The sequence below is a fragment of the Ambystoma mexicanum genome, chromosome 11 (assembly GCF_040938575.1).
Source record: "Ambystoma mexicanum isolate Mex_15411 chromosome 11, UKY_AmexF1_1, whole genome shotgun sequence".
Classification (NCBI taxonomy): domain Eukaryota; kingdom Metazoa; phylum Chordata; class Amphibia; order Caudata; family Ambystomatidae; genus Ambystoma; species Ambystoma mexicanum.
In genome coordinates, this window is record NC_090934.1 from 1466551295 (window position 1) to 1466566656 (window position 15362).

A 15362-nucleotide genomic window follows, 5' to 3' on the forward strand; every position below is an offset into this window, starting at 1 on the left:
AAATGTGGGATTCATGACTTTTTTTCTATCAACTATTTGGCAGAATTATATTTTGTCGCGTTTTAACCATTGTTTTACCACAAAAAAGACATGGTGGGTTTGGGTTAGTTATGCAGAAAGGGAAACAGATAAGTGGGGTTCAGGGGGTGGGGGCCAGGGGGTCTCCCCCAGCATTTTGCGGTACTACAATGGACAAAAGACAAAAATTAAATTTGGTGAAATGTAATTTGGCCAAAAGAAGTCGTCGAGAAAACCTCACAGATCCCAAAAACCTTGAAACCACACCAAAAAAGCTCTTGATGCAGATATAGAATTTTATTCTGCTGCATTTTAATTATGAAAGATGTAAAATGATGCATAAAAAAGGAAACTAGTTTCATGGACTGCTTAAATACAACTGTACATTCAAAACAACATACACTGACATTTAAAGAAACGCACATGGATTTAGTTTCACTATACAAAAAAATATTGAAGCCATTATGGTGAAATAATAAAGTCTATCGGATATACATGGCACCACCTCTGCATAAATTATAGCATAAAACTTTAAGATTAAAAACATGTAACAATTGCATGGTGCTATCTGGTACAGTAAGGCAACAGTGAAATAAAGCAGCTTTGACACACTAAATATTTACTTTAAATTACACCAAATAATGTCTGTGGCAGTAAATTAGGTTGTTATATTAGGGACTACATTTTAGAACACAAAAGCTGTCGATCATAAATCAGCTTATTGGGAGAAAAAAAAGTCGATACAAATGTTTCCGCAGATAAAAACTGTTTCATTTACAACAAAAAAAATACAGTGAACAGTTAACAAAAATAAAACTTTAGTCAATTAGAGCATAAATCTCTTTTTTTAATCAAATGTCTGATGTTTTTGGCTGGCAAATGGAACAATCAGTTTGAGCCAAAAACATCGTTTTAGAATTTTGGTAAAAGGAAAAGTGTTTATTTTAATCTTGTTACAGAGATAATTCAGGGGTTAAAGTAGAGTACCACATTTTGTGGCAATAAACTGAATATTTCTTTTCACATCTGTAAAAAGGCAGACTGGTTTGTGTTAAAAGTACAATGCCACTATAATACACAAGAGCAACACGTTTTTGCATTTTGCTGGTGTACAACATTAAATGTTCACTTTAGACTTCAGAGTGGATCCTTTGCTCCACATTTACCTGTAATTTAGGGCCTACTATCCTGGCTGTAAACATCTACCCAATAAACAAGAGTTGCAAAATATAGTCAATGCATGCTAATGTACATGCCAATTGCGAACACTCAACCAACAGAATCTTAAACACAAACTACTATTTGCATGAAATTGCTAATCGACAAATTGCAGTTTTTAGATAAAGGGGGACAATATACTCAGTCTCCAACCTGGCTTTATAAGGATAATGACATTAATCATAAATTAGATTGTTCAGAACCTACTGTCTTGCTTTTCACTGAAAATACATTTTACAATAGTTACAACGATCTTAAAAATGTGCCTTACTCTGATAAGCAACCACCACGACAGTAAAATTTGGTAGTGCGAAAGGTAAACCGATGCGGTACACTGTGCTAATTATCACCTACTGAAACAAGCTGATTTTAAATTGAATATCAAATTGATGATTGATCATTTGGATATTAGAAGGGATCTGCATATTAGCACATTGTGCAGGGAAGCAGACTTCAATAAGGTCTGTAACATCACAGTGTGTCAGCCAGAAGACAATGTTGCAATCGAAAGCTGTGCTAGAAAGTGTGTCCAATGATGAAATGATAAAATAGGTTTTAAAAAAGTGCAGGACTTTATTCTTGTTATCGTGCTAGATGCGTTATGCGCTTCCTTGTGAGCGCAACTCAGAAATTGCATTTTATGTAAAGACTGTGCATTTTCCTTGATTACTTAGAAATGTATTTCAATATCAGATCACGAGTAGGAGACCAAACACAATTGTGAAATCTAAGACTCTTAGAGTGATGTGGCCCCCATTATAAAATGGCTGTCGAAAACCAGAATGGAGTTCAAGATGTAAGAACTTGTTTCTTTGAAAATTAGCTAATAAGACTCAAGGCAGAATTTGGCAGGACGGGTGGTTCTTGGGGATCATTGAATTAAAACCAATGTCATCCATCCATCACAGTATATATTTTTGGATCCGTCTTGGTTTCAGTTATCATGGACATGTTGAATCACAAATTGCAAAGACAACCTATTAGCTAATGCGGTTCTCTCAAAATGGAAGACAGCAATAACTTGTCTAGTTCCACGTCCTTAGAGCTTGCCAGATCCTAAAGCTAATACAACCAAGTCAAAAGTTTGGTGGGAAAAACTAGAGAAAGAGCGCTGCTATAAACTTGAAATATAAAGCTCACTGATTCTGGAAACAAGCCACTGCAAGGCAAAGCATATTTCCAAACTCTCTTAGACCGTGAAACTAAGGGCAATTAACAATTTGTAACAAAAAAGTACATTCTAAATTGCTGACACTGGTTTGAAGCAATGGAATCGGAACATAAAGGCCAGAGTTATTAGGACTAGTAAGTCAGGTTTGTGTTTGCATAAGATCCTACTTGGATTGTTATAAACCTTACTGTCATTACAGTGTTGAAAGGTTAATGGAGGCTGGGCACGCTTCTAGCTGTGAAGAAGGGTGTCACATGCACGTGTGTGACTAGAACCAACGTCTGGAGCCAACACTTTCCTTAATAAAGCTAACTAGTTATGACGAGATGCATCCATAGGACAGAAGATTACCATCCTAATACACAATCTGCTCCCACCCTTGCACGTAATCTGCTCCCTGAATATTCTCACCCGTATAAGGAACCCGTGCAATAGGAATTGCCAAGATTCAATGCAAGTAGTAAAATCCTCCTCTTTCAGAATTAAAGGCACTAAGAAATGACATCAGAATAGGCTTTTCACTGATCAAAGTAAGAATCAATTCCCGTTGTTAGACGGCACATTAGCGTGGCATCCTAGAGGGACTGCATTACACAAATGTCATGACTTGATAAGGGCACACAACAGAAACGGGTTCAAATTACAAAATATTTTGGTGGCCTTTGGGCTCAGTGACCGCAAGCAATGTGGAATGAAAATTGGGTAATATTGAAGGATGCTACGTACTAGAGCCAAAGTGCTGCACTATCGCACACTTAAGATGCCAGAAAGGTATAAAAGATATGCTGCTCTAAGATCCAATAATAATTCTTACTTTGACCTGTGGTTTACACAGAGAAACAACCAAATCATTAGAATGACTGTGTTCAATGTGGATACTCTGGCAATAAGGAGGTCCTGCCAATGCAGGTACAGGGGCGGTGTAGTTTATAGTCAACAAACGGCATTGTGAAAATGGGCAAAGCATTCTAACTTTGTTTTTTAGAAAATGTAGCAACATTGAAAAAAGATGAGAAACAACTGGTTTTTGTTTGTTCTCCAGGTATCATTTACAGTGGAAATTAGCAAAAACGTTGTTGGCTGTGGGTGGGATATTGCAAATTTGATGATTTAAAAAAATACATTGACCAAACTGTTGTATGAACATATTTTCCATTAAACAGGTTTCCCTCTGGAGTGATTTGTCTTAACATATGCACAAGCTACCACAATCTATGCAGTTTAAGATCAGCTATCACCACTTCACTAGTTACTCCAGGTTACAAATTTCCTCCAACATGATTTGACATAAAAACAGTCTATCAGTCTATATGTACTGCAGACAGTAACACAGAGAATGCTCATACTCCTCGAAATAACAGAGCAACCTTTATAACGTGTGATTTTTTACAGCAGGTTTTTGTATACCAAATGTTTTCCACCACAATCCAACCAAACTACATGATCAGCCGCACCGCTCTACACAACAATATCTCAGATAGACCATTCTCAAATCTTTGCAAATGTTATGCACTTGAATTCCAGGAGGTGCTTAAATGTTTAATAAGTCCCTGTCAGTTACCTCAAACAAAGATAAATTATTGATTGTAGATTCATGGGGGATGTTGGCTAAAAAATAATGCTCACCGCGAAAATATGGAATTAAAAAATATATTGGATTACATATATTAATATTGGAAAACTGGCATGCCAAAAACCATTGAGTTACGAAAGTAGGGACGAAATTAGGCTTAGTAAGGCACATATCCAATACTGGATTTTAATCGGATTTAATTTTAGGAAAAATATCATACCTAGTAAGGATTACAGAGAATAGCTGAACCCTTATAAATGCATCAAACCAGAAGGATAATCTAAATCCTTCAGTGAGGTCAGTGGTTTTCATCTATATAAAATATGAAATGGTATTCATTGCATAAAAGGCTCCATCACACTGTTAAAAGTTTAAAGTTTTCAAATTCTCATCAGTGTTCAACAGCCAAATAACATAATCCCGCTGGCAAATGTCCAGTAGGATGACGAGAAATGCAAATGTCTATTTCAGATTTATCGATCCGGATCGAAATGTTTCAGGCTGAGGGTGCTCGGAAGGGATTACTTGTTTGGTTCGATGTAGTTGCTTTGCCGAAGGTTGGTAAGTAGAAATCAAACGTTGATCCTCTTGTTACCCAGCTGTACCGATATAATAACCGGAATATCTGGAATTTGTAATCATGTTCATTCTTATAGCACAGGGAACCTGAACAAAAATGGATTTGTTCAGGTAAAGACTGGCTTCCTTTATCCAACATGCTCCGTCACTGTACTGCTTTTGAGTTCAAAGCGACTCACACTTCGCATTGCCGCAGCCAGCAGCCTGATGTCCGAAACTCCTTTCCATGGTGCTTGTTCACAGCCTGTCTGAGCGAAACGTGTCCTCTATTGAGGGGTCAGGTAAAACCATGTCAGGGTCACTCAGCATACTGAGTCCATCCAAACTCAAGGGTTCAATTTTTAGCTCATCGTCTAGTTGAAATGAATGTTCAGAATCAAAACCCATCTCCGAGACTCCGGCCAGTGCGTTGCTGATGTCTTTTGATAAACTTGCATTCGAATCATCTACGGAAAACCAACCAAGAGAAAGAGCATTTATTCAAACATTACATATGGTACGGTAAGGTTGATAAAACAGGAACTATTCAGCTCAATTACCACTTAAAACTGGAATACATTTGAAAAGCGTTATTTGTGAAAGTAATTACATTGCAGGGGGAACATAATGCCTATAATTCTTTCGTCAGCTCGCCTATGAGCTATGGTCGCGTTGCATGGATCAAGTAGTTAAGTGTACATGTTCAGGCCACAACCAGTTCTCCCTGACTACAAAGAGCCTGCCAGAATCTGCGCCTAAGGTTTTAAATCTCTCATGTATCCGAAGTGTCAATACTCTGAGAAATGCATTTTTAACACATAGTGTTTCACTGTAATGGAGGCTTTATTTTATAGCTCGTTAGATGACTGAACTACAAGTTAAAAGCACCTGTGAAGTTGTTCTCTTTCCTATGAGAGCAGTCTAACCTAGTCCACCAATGCTCCATGCTCTGCACCAGAGAGCTCATGTGCCTGACAAGAGGGTGGACATGTGCATTGTGGACAGGGTCTGCATGTGCAGACATAATACCCTCTGTTGAATAACGAGGAGACACTATAAGAGTGGTGATCTCGGTCAATGAAACTAACATTTTGGGCTAGAACAAAAAAGGGTGATGTACGAAATGTCGCTCTCATGTATAGCATATTCTCAGTTAGAGAAAATGTCTGTATACCCTTCCTTGTTTGTGAACTCCAACATATACCTAATTTGCACAATCCCAGTCCTTTCTAAATAAGACAATTTCAGGAAATTCCCTGTTTGGAAACCCAGAATGTTCCCATTTTGCACAGTTCCAGTATACATACTGTCTATAGACTACCATAAGACTGCCAAATTGGAAATCCCAACACACTCCCAGTTTGACCCTCCTAATATATTTCTAGTTTGGCACACCAACTATACTCCGAGTTTGGCAACCCCAGTGCACTCCCAGTCTGACAATCTCGTAATGCAACCAGTTTATACAATCTCAGTTTGTCCAATCCCAGTATACTCAAGTTTGAACAACCCACTATATTTGCAGTTTCCACAATCCCATAAAATTCCCGGTTTCCCAATCTTGGTATACACCCGGTGTCTCAGTGCTCTCCCAGTTTCCACAATCCCAGTACACTTGCATGTGGATAATCTAGATGCACTCAGTATAATGTATTGAAAAATCCCAACAGGTGCCAAACATCCTTGACATCAAACTACCAAAGGTGAAACCTTGATTGTACAAATCAAAATGAAAAGACAGAATAAATATCTTTGCCCCCATAGAACGTAATGGTAAACCGTGTGATGCGACGAGGGGACCATGAAACTGACTTTCCACCTATCAGGCTAAAGAAGAGAAGGTCCTCTATTACACAAGGTGACACCAGCTGTGCTGTTAGCATCTTACAGAAATTGTAAACAAGAAAGTATCTTGAAATATGTACACCAGCATACAGAGTTTGAACCAAATATTAGTATAGCAAACAATATTAGAATTTATCTGCAAATCTTACAATTGGGGTAGAATGCAGGAATTATATTGATTACAAGAGGGTAGTTCAACAGTATTCAAGGAAAGGGATATTACAAAGAACACGTACCTGTAAGAATAATGTTTGGAACACTTCCCCCACAGTTGGAATACAGAAAGCTGGGTCGGAGTTGAAATGAGTCCTGCAAATTCCCTTGACTACCTCCAAATCCCATCATGGCTACTTGCGAATACTGGAGGTTCATGTTTGGATCATAGAACCCGCTACTGCTTGGCACGGAGCTGCTTGGGTTCCCCAACGCATCATACTGATCCTGTAGAGAGAACAACACTCTTACCACGGCCTCCAACTTCATCAGGCTGTTGCTTTTGCTAGACTAGCAGCATAGAAAAAGCATGTTTTCTAGGTTCTTACAACTGGCCCGGCAGTAATTAAAAAATAAGTTTACAATAACAATGTTTCAAAAAGGTTCTCCAATCCGAACGGGTGGAAACTGTAGGAAGAGTAGATGGAATTACTGTGCAATTTTCATGGTCAGACATTTGAAGCTTGTGGGCTTGGTTAAGGCAAAACACAGCGAGAGTCTCAAAAAGGGGACAGCTGGAAAGTTATAGAAGGTCAAATCTTGTCGCGATACAGATTTGCAAGCCTTCACAACGGAGCATAATTGTGGGTACACGAAAACATTATTATAATAATATATTTAATTAATTGTGTTGCTTTAAAAAAAAAACCTTTACAATGAAACTGCAATACATAAGTAACATTTCCAATAAAACTTTCATTAAAAACATATGCATATAACCAACATATGAATCAGACCTCAACTACATTTCACAATCTGATAAAAAACATACGGTGCCTACCACCTGTGACAGTTCCTAAGACTCATTTCCCCACAAACAGATCAAAAACCTTAACACTGCAAAGGACAAGGAACAAGTTACTTACCTGTAACTGTTGTTCTCCAGCATGGGTCTGGCATGGATTCACATGCTCATGAATATTCCCCGTCGTCAGGCCGGGAATCCTCGGTAAAGAAAAAATCAGTATCAGTTTAGTTTCTGATCTGTCTTTCTTAGTAGTAACCAATCACTGGTCTCTGGGTCATACTGCCCCCAGCCAATGACCGCCATCTCCCTAAGCCCCGCCCCTGGCAGCCATCCTCAAATTTGGTAGCACGTAAAGTGGCAGTATGACCAAGTGAAGAGCCGCAGAGGGGTAGGAGGGAGGGTTTGCATGTGAATCCATGCCAGACCCATGCTGGAGAACCACAGTTACAAGGAAGTAACTTGTTCCTTCTCCAGCATGGGGTCTGGCATGGATTCACATGCTCATGAATATAAGAATACAAAGCAGTACACACATGCACAACCACGGGAGGTGGCAAGGCTCAACATTAAGTATTACATGAACTCAACATTATGCAACTCTTACCTCCTCACCAGGCCCACCTTCAGGTGGACAGGTTGTGCAGCACTGCTTGGCTGACTCTGGACTCCTCCTTGGAATCCCAGTCGACGCAGTAGAATTTTGTGAAGGTGTGAGTCGACCTCCACGTAGCAGCCCTGGAGATGTCCAGCAGGGGCACACCAGACAAGGACGCCGTAGTAGCAGCGATCGCTCTGGTCGAATGGGCTCTCGGACGGCCGGGCAGCTGTCGGTTTGCCAACCGATGACAAAGCATGATGCAGCCGGAGAGCCATCTGGAAACGGAAGCCTTCGAGGGGGCCTTCCCTTGATTCACAGGTCCAAAGTTCACAAAAAGCTGGGATGTCTTCCGAAAACTCTTTGTGCGGTCCACGTAGAACTTCAGCGCTGTAGCTACATCCAGCAAGTGCAAAGTCCTCTCGGCTGGCGACGAAGGCGACGGGAAGAAAACTGGTAACACCAAGGGCTCGTTGAGGTTGAAGTCCGACGGCACCTTGGGCATGAAGGAGGGGTGCATCCTCAGCACCACCCTCGTCTCGTAGAAAGTCAAGTATGGAGGCTTGCAGGATAGGGGCTGGATCTCTCCTACTTGTGCAGAGGTGATGGCCACAAGGAACGCTGTTTTCCACGACAGAAATTTCAACGGTGCCGAATGCAGAGGCTCCATGAGCCTGGTCAGCACCACATTGCTGACCAGGCCTTCAATGGCGGGAACGATCGGAAGAGTCCCTTTATAAATTCCTTCACCAGGCGATGAGACCACAGGGATGACCGTCCCTAAGTTCTGGTGTAACGGGAAATCGCTGCAAGATGTATCTTGATGGAAGCGTGAGCTAGTCCCGCCTTGGCCAGCGATAGCAGGTACGGCAGCACTTGAGGGGCCTTAATTCGCAGAGGGTTAATCTTATGTGCACGGCACCAGACAGAGAACCCCTTCCACTTGTGTCCGTAGCACTTTAGAGTTGAGGACGCCCTGGCCTTTGCAAGCACCTCCTTGCAGTCCGCGGGGATATCATATCCTCCAAACTCTAGTGCTGCAGGAGCCAGGCCTGCAAGTTCAGCGACTATAGGTCGTGATGGAGGATGGCGCCTCCTTCTCTGGAGAGAAGATCTGCGTCTGTCGACTGTCTGACTGGGGGGGGGGGGGACGCCGACAAGTCCAGAAGGTCCGGGAACCAGATCTGTCTCTGCCACGCCAGTGCAACGAGTATCATCCTGCACCGGGACCTCTTGAGTTGGTTGATGAGTCGGAGCAGCAACGGCAACAGAGGGAACGCATACAGGAACAGGCCGTCCCAGGGGAAAGAGAAAGCATCGCCCGTGCTCCTCGGCTGGGGAAACCTGCTGGCGAACCTCTGGCACTTGTTCGTCCCTGTCGCAAACAGGTCGATCTGGGGTTTGCCCCATCGTTGGAAAAGTTGATCTACTTGATCCCGACGCAGGTCTCACTCGTGGCACGAGCGCAGCTCCCTGCTGAGTGAGTCGGCGATGACGTTCTTTGTTCCTGCTAGATGGAAGGGCACCAGACACATCCCCTGGGCGACGGCCCAGTGCCACAGATCCTGGGCCTCCTGGGACAGGGCTGGGGATCTGGTGCCTCCCTGCTTCTGGATGTAGAAGATCGTGGTGGTGTTGTCGGTGAAGATCCTCACCACCTTGCCCTTGAGGGATGGGAGAAACAACCTGAGGGCCCAGAACACTGCTCGGAGTTCCAGGATGTTGATGTGGAGTGACCTCTCCTCTGGGAGCCAAAGGCCTCTCGCATGCAGATCTCCGGTGTGCGCTCCCCATCCCTCCAGGGAGGCATCTGTCATCACCAGCTCTTGATGTACCGGGGTCCTAAAGTCCTTGCCCGCCGCGAGATGCGCGTGGGTGCCCCACCATCGAATCGCTTGGCGGAAAACCTCGTTGAGCGGGATCCTGTCTTCGAAGCTGCCCGTCGCTTGTATCCAACGGGTGTCGAGGAACTCTTGTAGAGGACGCATCCGTAGCCTGCACAGGCGCACCAGGTAGATGCATGAGGACATCATTCCGAGTAGGGACTTGATGGATCACACCCTGGCCACACCCGTGGCCAGCAGGTGCTGCACCTTGCCCAAGATGGCCTTCGTCCTCTCTTCCGACGGCGATGCCAATCACGCCACTGTATCGAGCTGGGCTCCCAGAAACAGTGCGACCTGCGACGGGACCAGGTGGGATTTCGAGTAGTTGATGGAGAAGCCCAGATCCGTGAGAAGTTGGACGGTCTCCGCTGTGTGTTTGACGGCGAGTTCTCTTGTCCTTGCACGGATGAGCCAATCGTCCAGGTAGGGGTAGATGTGGATCCCCCGCAGGCACAGCTGCGCCGCCACTGGTGCGAGGCACTTGGTAAACACCCTGGGTGCCGACTTCAGCCCGAATGGCAGGGCCTTGAATTGGTAGTGCCGCCCTTGGACTACGAATCTGAGAAACCTTCGATGTCCTTTTAGAATGGGGATGTGGAAGTAAGCATCCTCCAAGTCCAGAGACGATAAGAAGTCGCCCTTCTCCAGCTGTCCCAGCACGTGGTGGAGGGGGACCATCCTGAACTTTTGTGCCTTGATGTATTTGTTTAGCCGCCGCAGGTCCAGGATGGGGCGCCAGCCGCCTGTCTTTTTACTGACGAGGAAGTACCTTGAGTATACTCCGGAGCCCCGAAGCCTCTTCGGGTCGAGCTTGATGGGACCCTTCTTGAGCACCGCCCTTACTTCTTAAAGCAGTTGAGGGAGGTGATTTTCCTTCCTGGCCACGGGAGGAATGCGGAGGCACTTTCTTTGAAATTCGAGAATGTGCCCGTGGACTAGGGCATCCGGCACCCAATGGTCGGTGGAGATGGACTCCCACACGCTGACGAACTTCGCCAGCCGGCCTCCCACCGGGGTGCTCTTGTGGGGGCCCGATGCTACGGCCGGTTCAGTCCTGCTTGGAGGCGGCCTTGCCGCCGACAACGAGATCCTCCTGATTTGCCGCGTCCTCTGTAGGCCTCCTGTGAGGAGCAGGCCACTTGGCGGTACTTCGAGGAGCCGCCGCTGGATCCCTTGGAGGCACCCTGTCTGCCTCAGGCATTCCGAAAGGGCGACCGTCGTTGATGCAACACTCCCAAGGGCTGAGCAGTCTCTGTGTCGGTCTTGATGGCATGAAGTGACTCATACACTGTTTTTCCAAACAGGATGTTCCCGTCGAAGGGCATGTCCAAAACTCTGGTTTGCACGTCCTGGTGGAAATCAGTTGCCTTGAGCCATCCCCGCCGTAGAAGGCAAACACCATTGTCCAACTGGCGGAATCTGGTGTCAGCGATATCCGTGGCCACCGTTATGGCGTGGTCCGATGCCAACTCACCTTCCTGTAGGATCTCCAGGGCCTCCGACCTCTTGTCGTCCGGTAGGAAGTCCAGCAGGGGAGCGATCTTGTACCACAGCTCCCTGTCGTAGCGGGCCACAATCGCTAGGGGGCTGGCCGCCTTAATTTTCGTCGCCGCAGACGAGATGACTCCTCATCCCATGGCGTCCAGCTTCTTTCCCTCGCCGTCAGGTGGGGAGGTCTAAGTTGAGGATGATGCCCCTGCCGCCTTCTTCTTGGCCGCCGCCGAGACAACCAAATATGGGGTCGGCGGTGCCCTAAGGCACAAAGGGGCGGAATCGGGGACCCGGTACTACTTCTCGTACTGATCCCTCTTGGCAGGCGTCGTGGACGGGTTCTTCAGGAGAGCAAGTCCCTCCTCCCAGATATCGTCAATCAATGGTACCGCGAGGACCGTCTTCCTCTTGGCATTGCGCCGCTGATAGAGGAAACCTTCCTTCTTCTGTTTCTCAGCGCAGAGCTGAAAAGCTCAGATGCCCTGGCAATCATGGTGTGGAAGGAGCCAATTTCGTCGGGCGGGGAGGCCTGACGGGGTGGTGATGGAAGGCCCATCCCATCGTCACCACCGTCGTCATCCGTCCCCGTCGTGGCCGTTCCTGTGTCATCCCTAGGATCAGGGGAAGGAGATGAAGGCTGAGCGGGCCGCGAGGGCTGCAAAGATGGGGGGGGGGTGATGAACTCTCCTCCGCTTGTTTGGAGGGCTTCCTGACGGGCCCGGTTCTGCTGGGTCTTCCGTTGGGGTGAGGGGCAATCTTGTCCTTATCTCTGTGCATGAGGTTTGGATTGCCATCAAAATGGCCACTGAGTTGTCCTGAGGCTCGGGCACTGGCTGCGACGGGCGCGATGGTTGCTCCTCCACGGGAGTCTCGTCGGCACCACCGTCGCTCTCTTCGTCTGCCTCCTCGGGGTTCCCCCCGTGGGACTGGACCTCCTCGAACCTCGAGGCCCTTCACGACTTCAACCAGCTCCTCAGAGGCTGTATCCTTGTCCGTGACGGCCACCGCCCCCCTCTTTTTCCACCGGGGTCTTCACGGGGTCTTATCGATGGGCTGAAAAGAGCATTCCCTCCATGGCAGAAGGGAAACTCTAGGCCCTGCGGTCCCCTCCACTGGGGTAGCCTCCACAGGCTTAGCCAGGGCCGCCATTACTCACTCAATAGAGGCCTTCACCGGGTGAATTAAGGCCTTCACCACCTTGGGCGTGTTTGAGGCCTTCACCTTGGGGGAGGGGTCACCGCCTCGCTCCCCCTCGGCTGATCCCTTCGAGATCGACCGGGGCCTCTCCAGAAGCTTAGCCGGGTTCTCTGATTTTCTCTTCCCCGAGCCAGAGCGTTGGCTCGTGGTTTATGGCGTCGGTGAAAGTGCACCCTGCCTGGCAGCCGAGGAGCCCGACCCTTTGGCGCTCCCGAAGCCCGCTGACTTGCAGTGCTTTGCCTTCTGTTGGGCCCCGTCGCCAGGGTGCCCTCACAGGACTTAGAAGACTGCTCGGACTACTACTTCTCACCTGCTGGGCCCTTTTCCATGTGCGTCTTTTCCACGTGCGTCTTGTCTTCGTGAAGGCAGTAGAGACATCTCGAACTATCATCCTCCTTGTAAACATTCTGTAATCCGCATCCAGGGCAGTTCCTGAACAGCTTGAATCCGGGTGTCGAGCTTCCCTTGTCCTGGGCCATGTCCACGAGGTAGGCCTCCGATCTTCTGGAATCCTCCAAGAAGCGTAACTCGACGAAAACTTCGCCCTTGAGGGGCGTAGAAAATTCCGGAACGGGTCCCCGTTGATCGGAAGTAGAAACGGTGGAGCTTGAGGCTCGATTGATCGAAAATAAGAGATTAAACTCCCAACACTTGAATGTGCGGTAAAAATCTGAGGGTGGCTGCTAGAGGCGGGGCTTAGGGAGAGGGCAGTCATTGACTTGGGGCAGTATGACCCAGAGACCAGTGATTGGTTACTACTAAGAAAGACAGATCAGAAAGGAAACTGATACTGATTTTTTCTTTACCGAGTATTCCCAGCCTGATGACAGGGAATGAGCATGTGAATCCATGCCAGACTCCATGCTGGAGAATGTCACTGAGGTGCCCCGCAATATTCTCTTCCACAGATTTTCTGAGTCTACGAAGGCTAAATTATTCACAAATTTATCCAAATGGTGGCCATGCAGTGTCAACGGAGCAGGGCAGCTAAAAATTAAAGGGTATATGTTCTCTTTATAATGCAGATTCCTACACCATCTGCAAAAAGTCGGCCTGTGAGGAATACCATCTTGTATGCATACTACTAATTTATTAAGAGAACATTAAAGCAAAATCGCATAAAATGCTGTCTCCATGCTCTATCTGGAAACTCTATCAACTAAGGATCAACGGTACCCACCCTCTTGTGACTACTAGACAAGCGTATGTCTACTCAGATCTTCCCTGGTTTGAATCCAGTCCCCTCGCTCTATATCCGATGTTACTTTTGCCGGGTTCTCAATCGGTAATTCTAATGATATATCCCTCCTGGACAGCTGTTCTATTTAATAATTTCTAATTTCACAGAGGGATTCCAAATCTCGTACAATTGACAATTCCCAATTTGAGTACAAAGAAGTAGGCGATGAACACAAAAACATACGAAACGGGGTCAGCTGTTTCCGTTGTACCCTGCTACGTAGGGACTGTAAGCCCAGCTTGCGACGGATCGCCACTAGAGGTACATATAGAAGGAATAATAATATAATAGGATAACAGAGTACGCCTAACCAGTTGCAGTAACACTATCGTACATGAGGATTTAAAAAGGGCTTTGTGACAAATCACAGGATCTCGTCACTTCCTCCCAGAGGGGAGATCTTCCCTGTGAGGCTAGGGAGGTGAGCCTGCTACATGACATTCCCCCTAGGGGTGGAGGCAAGCGGGATCTCACAGGGTAAGACTCCCCTACTGGGTATCGGGACTCCGCTTTCGTGAATTAACTCCCTACAGCTCTTTTTCCTGGACCAACGTTAACATCAGGGCTTCATGTACTCCAACAAAACAAGCCACTGTTTGTTATTGTAAAAAGACCTCCAAGTTTTGACATGTGGAAAACACTGTGACGAAGAAGAACATTCGAGCAATAGCGCTTGCTTATGGGAGAGAGAGAGAAAGGACTATGAGCATCCGCTGTGGTGGACCCAGCTGAATAATAATATAAAACGCGAAGGACTAGGAAAAGAGAGCCCTAGTCCTTCAAGTCCAGGAGTTTGAAATCAGCTTAGGCGGAGAAGCTGAAGAAGAGTGGAAACCCGTGCATCGGGAAGAACAAGCCTGCTGGAAGAGGATGGAGGCACAGAAAGACGAAGGTGCTCAGCTGTGCAAGGGACGTCTGTCTCAAGAAAAGGAAGGAAGGTGAAGTGGTGGCGTGACCCAAAGAGGGTGGACTGTACAGTCCTTCAACTGCGCTGATACGGCTACACTGCAGCCTAGGCAGCGTGCGAGTCCAAAGAAGCAGAAACGAGGAACAATCGAGTGAACGCCAAGGAAGTTCAGGTTCACAGTGTCGTCCCTACCTGGTATACGGACCCAGCAACGCTTACCCTTACAGAGCAAGGTAAAGGGAACAGCAGGAGACCCGTGAGGGAACACGGGAAGAGTGAAGAGTACATATGGACTACACATACTTGTCCTAGTACATTGTCAAGGATATGGAATATTGAAGAGTAAACTGAAGTAACTCATACTCGTCCCAATAGAGGGTCAAACATACCAAAGAGTGAAGAACACCTGGGACTACTCTGACTCGTCCCAGTATATGACATGAGCAATAGAGGAGGGGCGAACTCTCAAAAGAGACTGTAAAACAACAGGAGCAAAGCTCTGAAATAGCATCAACAGGAAGTTTGTTAAACAGTAGGATGAGACACCAACCTGGTGGAAGAGCTCCCTTCATGAACTAAACCAGCTAGTACAAGAAATAGCCAATAACTATTTGGAGATCGTCTATTGAGCCTGGGGAAGCATATCGAGGAGAAGGGAGCCATTCTCCTGGACTTTAAGTTGTTTTTCCTTAGTGGTAGAGA

General features: G+C 46.3%; 1 protein-coding gene across 4 annotated transcripts in view; it reads right to left on the bottom strand.

The window, feature by feature from the left end:
* Positions 1-294: 294 nt before the first annotated feature.
* Positions 295-15362, bottom strand: part of CRTC3 (CREB regulated transcription coactivator 3) — a 537535-nt gene continuing 522467 nt past the window's right edge. For all 4 annotated transcript variants that reach the window (XM_069625144.1, XM_069625143.1, XM_069625142.1 and 1 more), the window contains 2 exons: positions 6620-6824; positions 295-5005 (listed from right to left, as the gene is read on the bottom strand). In XM_069625144.1, the coding sequence (XP_069481245.1) occupies positions 4797-5005; positions 6620-6824 (414 nt within the window). In that variant the 3' untranslated portion in view covers positions 295-4796. The remainder of the gene's footprint in view (positions 5006-6619; positions 6825-15362) is intronic.